General features: G+C 41.1%; 1 protein-coding gene across 3 annotated transcripts in view; it reads right to left on the bottom strand.

Annotated features, from left to right (window-relative positions):
* The window catches only part of ano8 (anoctamin 8), a 57965-nt gene extending 53014 nt beyond the window's left edge, over positions 1–4951 (bottom strand). For 2 of the 3 annotated variants that reach the window (XM_002936335.5, XM_004911016.4), the window contains exon 1: positions 4340–4950. In XM_002936335.5, the coding sequence (XP_002936381.1) occupies positions 4340–4436 (97 nt within the window). In that variant the 5' untranslated portion in view covers positions 4437–4950. Of the gene's footprint in view, positions 1–4339 lie in introns of all 3 variants that reach the window. The other variant, XM_004911017.4, reaches the window with a different exon arrangement.
* Between the last annotated feature and the right edge of the window lie 5258 nt (positions 4952–10209).

Consider the following 10209-nt stretch of genomic DNA (forward strand, 5'->3'; position numbering starts at 1 on the left):
TCCAGAAAACCCCAGGTCCTGAGCATTCTGGATAACAGGTCCCATACCTGTACAAGGGTTACAACAGTAGGGAATTATTGTGTGAAATTGAATGGTGGGGATCACAGCATTTCAGAGCACATCAATCACTGGTTGTTCAGTAGAAAGTGGATAAACTTTAGGGGTTATTTATGAACGCAAATAGTTCGGACACAAATTGCCATTCTTTACTCACAAAGTGTCCACATACGCATCACAATAATAATATGTGACTCAAAAAGGCTCATTTACAATCACAAGTGCAAAGCACTACAAAACAGGATGGAATTCACAAAGGTACTTTACCTAATGCAACATAAAAGACTGCATAATCGGTTAATAATGGTGAGTTGCCTCCAAATTCTGCATTTTTTCAGAGCAGTGCTTTGGAACATAAGCCCAGAGGTCTCTCCTTTAGACAGGAATGTTGACAAACTATTCATAGCGTAGCTAAATGTATTTTATTGTAATACTCTATGTATTAATGTATGCACCCCCACTCAAAGAAGAGGTAGTGATCATTGTATTCCTTTCAGTATTTTGATTTTTATGCAGCACTTCTACATCTAAATAAGACTCATTTACACACAAGTTTCAAACCTTTTTGGTAACACAAACACAGGTATCTGTTCTTTCAGCTTCTGTCTGATCTTCTGCCACATGGTGGCTTGATATAACTGAATTTCCATTAGATTGCCTGTGTGCAAATGCATATAACTAGTTGCATGGGAGATTGAGTTACTTCCAGATTCCCTGGATGCCTACAAAGATGAATAAAGTTGTAAAGCTTAGTCTGACTGGTCCAATGCAGTGTGCAGCAACTCATGTTAGAACTTACAGTCTGATTAAATGATCTGGGTCATGATTTGAAGTCCCTGCTACAGAAATGCAACACAGTGTGACCCTTCATTCTTAACCTATGAGTTGGATCCAAATATTTATTCCCATGCTGTCCATATACTGGGTCACCATGATATATGATAGAAATGGAAGAGCCCTCTATGCCTGAGGCACAACAATTACTTTAACTTTCAGTTCCTAACATCCTTCATGTCTCTGCCCTCTCACATGCCCCTGCCCCCTTACTGTCTATAATTGTGTAGCCTGTGCATGAGCATCAGGTCCCCTTTTCTGGTGCATACCTTGGGGGTAACAATAGTCTTTTTTTAAAAACAAATAGCCCCCTACTAGGCTACCAGGCTGCCCACACCAGGTGGGAGCTCACAGCTTGGGCAGCCATGTTGTGGCACTTGCATGTGCATAAGGAGCATATGCCGCAACTCACTAATTATGTGCATGCATGTGATGTAGGTGGGTGAGTCGCATCCACTGCTTCTACGTCACATGCATGCATATAATGAGCAAGTGGGGAGTCTTGGCTGGCTTCAAATTAACTCTTAGAATAGTGCTACATTTGCTATTGTATACAAGGCCTAAGTTATTACCTCTCAGGGTCAAGGCAGACAGGATGTCTGGTGCAGAGTCTGGAGAGAAGAGCCAGGAATAAAGCTAAATTCTACCCTGCTGAAAGAGAATAAAGGGATCTTTCACCCTAAAAAATCATTCTATATCCTATTTTATTGTTATAGCGAAATAAAATGTATTAACACTAATTACACTATATAAATAGCTTCCTTCATTATTTGTATATCCACAAATAGAGCATACAAGCAGGTGCCATTTTGAGGAACCTGTTATCAAGATAAGTTTTGTATCACCCCAAAATCTATAGTATGCACCAGAAATGTGGACCCAATGCCAATCCACAGGCTACACAATTATAGACAGTAAGGGGGGCAGGGTCATACGAGGGAGCAGTGACATGAAGGAAGTTAGGAATTGAAAGTGAAAGTAATTGCTGTGCCTCAGGCATAGAGGCAAGGAAGGCAATATATGATTGACAGCTTTTTAAATAACGTAACAGGTATGGACGCTAGGTCAGAACCATTCCATCATGTCATTACTCCACCCCTCTTGCGTAAAAACCCTGCCCATTTTACATCACATACCTGCCCCTACCTGACCGACACTCCCTCTCCTATCCCCTAGCTGGTATTATTAGTAAAGAAAGGTGGCAACCCTAACTTATAATGCTTATTTTTTGCCTTAGATCATTCTGTATCTATAGCAGGATGACTGCAAGAGTGCTTTCATATGTCTGTAGCATTATTGTGATGTTAGAAAGGAAGCTAACCAAATGCTAAACAACAAAGGGTGCCTGAACCCAAAAAGCCAGCATGCTTAATAAGTACAGATTGGATATTGATCAAAAAGACACTGTTTTTGGGCCACACACATGGGCACCTGAGTGAAAATTATCCAGCACCAGTCCCTTGAAATATTATACAAGTGAACTGGGGCCCACGCACTTTTAAGGGTGAACGGTGTTCCAGAAATAGAAAGATTGATTTCCTGTGAAATATTGGTTATTGATTTGCCTATGCTCAAGATACTGTTAATTCTAGCATTCACAGTAGAGGGTATGCTCAGACAGCACCTACACACATTCAGACTGTATAATAATATGGTACATAATTACAACTTTATATCAAGATATTTCATCTAAACAGAGCTCATTATAGATCTCACATCACCTAAAAGATCCAGAACTTGCGTATTTGTCGGAAGTGCACTCATTTCTCCAGGGAAATGAAAAAAGGCAATTCAGCTACACATTTCTTATCACTACAGCACTGGATTTCTTACTGCATTTCACAAGGTCATCACTAATGCATGATCATTACATTATAAAAGTAGGCAAATCAATGGCCTTTATGCAGAAAATACAAAATGAATTCTGTTTGTCTAACACATTTGCACGCAGTACAGTAGCCATGCATTATATATATATGCCTACTACATTCTCTACCCCAAATATATGTACATATTCAAAACAAGAGTACAGATGCTATGGATCCTGCACCTTATTTGACCTTAAGTGTAGGGTTTGGCTACAATCACTGATACTGTACTGCAGAAATATGTTAGGATGAAACGTATGCAAATAATTTAACACATGAAACCTTATTCATCGATGGATCTGTAGCCTTTATATTCCAGATGCAAGACGTTATTAAATCAATGCCACTGGGATTGATGCGGACTAGAACTGAACATTGGGCTACATACATGCCTTGTCCCAACACATACACAGCACAGAATGCTGCATCCTTCCTACTCAGTTCATCTGCTTAGTTCTACTGTCGGCAAATAGGGTTGCCACCTGGCCGGAAAAAATGATGCTTCATTCCAATGCTATAACTAGAGACGAAAGCTACAGAGAGAGATGGCCAGCTTTATTATTTAGAAAACGGCAAATCTATCTTCAAATTGCCTTATATAAGGCAGCAGAGCTTTGTCAAGCATATGTACAAAGCTTAGCCATTGCAATCCAGACATTGCTAAGAGAAATTAATGGATTCCCCAACCTGTGGCCCTCCGGCTATAGATGAACTATAACTGCCAGCAGTCACCACATCTGAATACACCACAGTAAGCTGGTGGCAGCAGCTGGCAGTGAATATATTGCAGAGGGTACAACACCACTTGGGTGCTCAGTCATTTTGACAGAGCAAGATGATCTGCTATGAAATCTGCAAAACTGCAACGTATCGCGGCTTTGGTGGCTGAAGGTGAAATACAACTTGCAAGAAATGGTTAAAGCTGTTTAACATAATATATATTTAAAATGCATGAGTGAGCAGAATGTTGCATTAAACCTATTGCCCTTCAGCTTTTCCTGAACTACAATACCCAAAATTCATCTGCATTGGAATAAAAAACACTGGAGAATTATTTGGTGATTTATTTAACATAGTATTTTTTTAAAAGGCTGGCTGGATAGCCCTGTTATACATGATGATGCCAGTCCATTTGCCCTCATCAATGCAAGTATATTTCCCCTGATATCTAGATAGATAAGCTAGAGATGCATTGGTGGAAGTTCTTTACACAAAGCATGGCTAGAGCAATACAGGAAGAAGCATCACATGTCAGTGTGCATAGAATTGCAGTACACACGCACTATCACACGCCACACATGCTGCCAAGTCCTGGACCATCTAATGTACAATACATTCTAAACACAAAGCCCACATAAAGTGTAGCAATGTACATCATAATTACGGTAAGAGAAGAGCCAATGCCAAGCCAGGGCACTGCAGAAAGGCCAATACCCAGCATCATTACCACCGTGCAATGCCTGACCCCATACATGCTTAGCACACCTGTAGTGCATCCAGCACACACTGCAGCTTCTCTGTCACAACCCCCCACCCCCAATATATTCCCATGGTTTATTCTAAGCTGGCACCAGTCTTACCCAGTACTCCAGTCGTGCCATGCTGGCTGCCAGCCGGTTCTGCTCGCTCCCCTTCCGGCTGGGCTTTCTTGCCTCTGTCCGGCTCTGTGTCCGGCATGCTGGGGCCGGGATCAGGATGGCATGGGTCCGGGGGTCCCCGCTGTCATTGGGGCTGTGCGGAGAGAGGAGGGACAAAGGGACACTCAGGCAGCAAGGAGTCTGACACCGTGTATATGTGGCTTCTCGGGCCCGCCCTGCTCCTTTTCTTCTGCCTCCCGCTGCCGCTGCTCGTTCCTTCCTGCTGCTGCACAGACCGTGTATCATTAGCTGGAACAGTTATACACACGCAGCTAAGGCTCACACACGTTCTGATTCGCTTTAGTACAGTTCCATAACATGCAGGATACGGTTTCTTTTATCGCATTAGTAGCACACAAGTGCCCAATATAACGTATTGTCCTCACAGTGACCAGGTTGCTACATGCAGGTAAAACGAGGTGACAAGCATTGAACTCTTCCCTGCAGCATCCGACACAAGTTTCCTGCATAAGGTGAAGATCCGGCCAACTTACCTAGCAATCTTCAGAGCATCTTCACAGCCTACCACCATATGTACCACCAGAAATCTTTAGAACCCCTCAACCCCTCCTACTAGCCCCTCCTGCCTCTCCACATAAACACGCCTTATGTCTCCCACCGCCCAATGTACTCACCCTAAAATGGCTCCTCCTACTAGCCATTTAGGCTCCTTTGGTTACAGTGCTTTTCTGCTTTGCAGTGGGATCTTTGTCTAGCCTGTTAAAGGGTTTTGAACCCCAACCCAATAATTATTTTGAGTTACATACCTTGAAATACAATTAAATATTTAAAAAAAACCTTTATGTGTATATTTTCAATTTGCTTAATTAGATTTTTGATACCCATGCCCCAGCTGCAAGATCCCTTGGATCCATCCCACCTGTGCTTGTTATACAGTGATCCCCAAACAGTGGCTCTGAGGAACATGTTGCTCCCCAATCCCTTGGATGTTGCTCCCAGTGGCCTCAAAGCAGGTGCTTATTTTTGAATTTCTGGTAAGGAGGCAAGTTCTGGTTGCATAATAACCAAGTATAATGCCAAACAGAACCATCTGTAGGCTGCCAGTCCACAATAGGGGCTATTAAATAGCCAGTTATTTGGCAACCGCAGGAACATTTTTCATGCTTGTGTTGCTCCCCAACACCTTTTCCATTTAAATGTAACTCACAGGTATTAAAGGTTGGGGATCCTTGGCTTAATGTAACACTGCCCTACTCTGTAGGTAATATGTGCTTCCTTACATTGCTGGGGTTTGGGGTCACTCACATATGGCATCCCTGCTGTTTTGTATTTTGTATTTATCTGTACATGCCAAGTTCTGCCTTGACCATTCCCTCTTCTGCCCCTGGCCATTCACTCAGTTGCACTAAGGGTGAATTCACAAAAGTGATGATATCGAAACAAAATAAAAGTGGAGATAGATTTTGTCTTATTCACAAACTTCTGTCTTAAGTTTTGTGAATTTTCTTCTACCAGTTTTCAGATTTTGTCTTTAAGATTACATTTTACTGACATTTTTTAATAAATATGTCTTTAGCTCTTATTAAATCTGTCAGTGTGCCATCAAACCAAGCCCCACATCTACATGAGATCTGCAATAATGATTTTGCCAGCAGGATTTTTCATATCATTTTCATTTTGGGGCATTTCCGGAAGGGGAATTTTAGTTTGCCCAGGAAAACTATATATCTTTTTTTTTTCAGGATAAGCTGGGCTTTCTAATTTTTTCTAAAGTTTTGTGAAATTCCACTTTCTGTGACAATATTTAATGGGTTCAAAACCCAAAAAAAAGAAATAGCTATTTTTAATAATATAAGGATATGTATGACAAAAATGTTTTATACATCTGATTTAGAAATCTGCATGTTTCATGAATGTGCCAATACCAAATATGTATAGTTTTAAGGAGATGTGTCAAAAACTCAGTACACTTCCACAAATTTCCAAGCACCACCACAAAAATCTTCATATTGTACATCAGATTCCAAGGCCAAAAATCCTCTAACAGTAGGTTCACCGCAAGAAACCATATATTTTTGGAAAGTATGTATGAGGAATCCAAAATAGGTAAATATGGCTTTATATTTCAAACTACCGAACCACAAAGCTTTCCTTCATTTGGGGTCTCGAAATGCCAGCATGGATTTCAACTAGGAGCAGGCACACAGTGTCAGACTGGTGTATTTGGGACTCATGGGAAAAAGTGAATCACAGGCCCACCCCCTGCACTACTCTGCCACCGCAATACATCTCTACATCCACTTTTTACTGGTCAGCAGCAATTCAGCTCACCCACCAACTTGCTTGGTGAAAAAGGGCCTAACAGGACCATGATCCACCAGGGTTTTTTCTCAGCACCCTGTTGGACCATGAATTCACTATCACAATATCCCAGTTTGGGAGTTAGTGTGCATGTGCTGTTTGCTGATCACCAAGATCGCTGCTGGAAACAGCACGTGTTCACACACATGATCACATGCAATGGGGAAACTAGTTGTAAGTTTCTCTTTTAGCAGGCACTGATAGGAATGGCTTATTTGTGCTTCATTCCTTAAGCACAATACCAGAGTTTACTAAAAAGCTAAAAGGTATATTTAAACCCCCAGTATAGATTGTCTTTGCTTGTAGTATTCCTCAGTGGCAACTGTGCCCAATTCCCCCATATGTAATAAAATGCATAGGTGGATGAAGCCAGGGGAATCCTGGACTAGTTTGATAGGGTTTGGGGACCTTGGGTAGACATGTACCCCCTACCATGAACACAACTGTCAAATGCAAATGTTGTATATTAATGACTGGCTCTATCCCATAAGCTAATTTATTATCGGATACTCAAAATATAAGACTCTCAATTAAATATGGTAATACATCTCCATACACATCCTTTTTTAATTTGGTAATTCTCTTTATTTACAAACTGTATTGGCACCTTCTGTACATTGACAACTCTTGTCTATTGAACAATTAATTGTTGTTAATGTTTGTTTAATAAAATAAATACTTTAACAAAAATGCATAAGTGGAGTAAACCTTAGCAATCAATAATATGTTTGCTTTTCAACAAGTGACCTTGTCGATCATCTTTTTTATATAAAAGTAGAGTGAACTATTTGTTATGTACAGTGCCACCTCAGGGGTCCTAGCCACCTGAGGTGGCCAAGTTGATGCTGCCCCCCTCACTCCCCCCACATTTAGCTTTGTTGTGTCAGAAGAGGGGAGAGGGTGTCGCATTGCTAGTGTGGAGAGCACAATGGCACTCTCTGCACTAAGAGTTAAAATTACAATTTAAAAATCGCAATTTTGGCTCTTTAAGTTACCAGGAGCAGCTTTTTGCCTCCTCTGAGGCACTGCCCTCTGAGGTGAGTTTCTCAACTTACCGGTATATGCTCAAATCTGGAATCAGTGACTGCAAGCATATGCCTAAAATGAGCACCCTTGTCACGGCTTTATGAATGACAAAGGTTGGAGCAGCCTTTAGCTGTAATAAATTATTTTGGAAGCATTTATACAGGCATTTTTGTTATTTTGAAGGGCAACTGCATCATTGTTCTAACTGTGGATCTTCTGGTGCTTTTACAAACAAGAATAGGCATAAACTACTCTTATCTGGTCTGTGACACTCAGTCCCTTAATACAAACCCCTCACCCTTCCTTAATCCATTAAACATTAAACTATAGCTAGCTTTTGTGTATGTCTCAACACCTGGTGCACCTGTTGTATCTGTAGATGCTAAATTAAATTGCATTGATTAGGTAGAAATAGAATAGGCACTTTCTACTATGTCATTTATAACATTTACAGAACACACTTCTGCTGATCTGCTTGCTGATATATGGCTCAGCATTGTTTATTGTGACAACTGTTTCATTGTATTCATTGGGTCTTATTCTTCCTGCTACATGTTCCCATAAGTCCTGCCAACGGTTTTAGTTCCATTAATCAGGACTTGGTGAAAAATAAAATAGCAGAATTGTGATCTGATTTTAAGAAACAGTAATAATCTTTGTCTACTAAAATGCTGAGGTACTATGCCTGCTAATGTTCCCTATATGAAACTGGGAAATTCAGGCTATATCAAGTTATAAATATCCAGAGACCGAATGTGTTCAGGCTGATGACCAAAGACCATTCTGCAAATATTGTAAATGAGCCAGGATTGCATCTGCCATGAGTAATGTAATAGCATTGCATCAGGTGGCATTTTACCAAGGCCTGCAAGAGGCCCCCAAAGGGGTTTGTTTAAAGGAGAACTATACCCCCAGGTGCTAAAAACCCCCTTAACTATCACTGCCTTGACCCCCTTCACCTCTTCCTTATTGCATAGTTCCTAAGTTTAAACGCTGTCCCTATCGCTAACCCCTAGCTAAAAATGCAGAGTAGCGCAGCAGCGCACCTGGCCAACATCTTCTTGCCAACTGAAGACACTTCGTGTCTCACCGCCGACACAGACACAGTTAATATCGGCGGAGAGACGTGTCTTCAGTTGGTATGAAGATGTCTTAAAAAAATTGTTTTGCAGACTGGCACACCCTTAATTAAAATTCAGCTTTTTTTATTGTCAGCACATTGCACAGAATTCCGACATAAAGGTCCTTACTAGGAATTTTGTGCAATGTGCTCACAATATACTGTATATAAAGAAAAATCTTCCAACCGAGTCGCACTCCGTATGCATAAAGTATCTTTAAAAACCATATACAAAAGCAGTTCATAATGGTATCATAATGGTATCAAGGTGAGTACATATCTATCCAGATTGCCACATATACGTAACGTTTCAGGAATATCGCATCCCCTTCTCAAGCGTGTTATCGTTATTATATATATATATATTGTGTTATATACAGTGGAGGAAATAATTATTTGACCCCTCACTGATTTTGTAAGTTTGTCCAATGACAAAGAAATGAAAAGTCTCAGAACAGTATCATTTCAATGGTAGGTTTATTTTAACAGTGGCAGATAGCACATCAAAAGGAAAATCGAAAAAATAACTTTAAATAAAAGATAGCAACTGATATGCATTTCATTGAGTGAAATAAGTTTTTGAACCCTCTAACAAAAAAAGACTTAATACTTAGTGGAAAAACCCTTGTTTGCAAGCACAGAGGTCAAATGTTTCTTGTAATTGATGACCAAGTTTGCGCACATTTTAGGAGGAATGTTGGTCCACTCCTCTTTGCAGATCATCTCTAAATCCCTAAGGTTTCGAGGCTGTCTCTGTGCAACTCTGAGCTTGAGCTCCCTCCATAGGTTTTCTATTGGATTAAGGTCCGGAGACTGACTAGGCCACTCCATGACCTTAATGTGCTTCTTCTTGAGCCACTCCTTTGTTGCCTTTGCTGTATGTTTTGGGTCATTGTCGTGCTGGAACACCCATCCACGACCCATTTTCAGTTTCCTGGCAGAGGGAAGGAGGTTGTCGTTCAGGATTTCACGATACATGGCTCCGTCCATTTTCCCGTTAATGCGAATAAGTTGTCCTGTGCCCTTAGCAGAAAAACACCCCCAAAGCAAAATGTTTCCACCCCCATGCTTGACGGTGGGGACGGTGTTTTGGGGGTCATAGGCAGCATTTTTCTTCCTCCAAACACAGCGAGTTGAGTTAATGCCAAAGAGCTCTATTTTGGTCTCATCAGACCACAGCACCTTCTCCCAGTCACTCACAGAATCATTCAGGTGTTCATTGGCAAACTTCAGACGGGCCTGCACATGTGCCTTCTTGAGCAGGGGGACCTTGCGAGCCCTGCAGGATTTTAATCCATTGCGGTGTAATGTGTTTCCAATGGTTTTCTTGGTGACTGTGGTCCCT

The sequence above is a fragment of the Xenopus tropicalis genome, chromosome 1 (genome assembly GCF_000004195.4).
Source record: "Xenopus tropicalis strain Nigerian chromosome 1, UCB_Xtro_10.0, whole genome shotgun sequence".
Lineage (NCBI taxonomy): Eukaryota > Metazoa > Chordata > Amphibia > Anura > Pipidae > Xenopus > Xenopus tropicalis.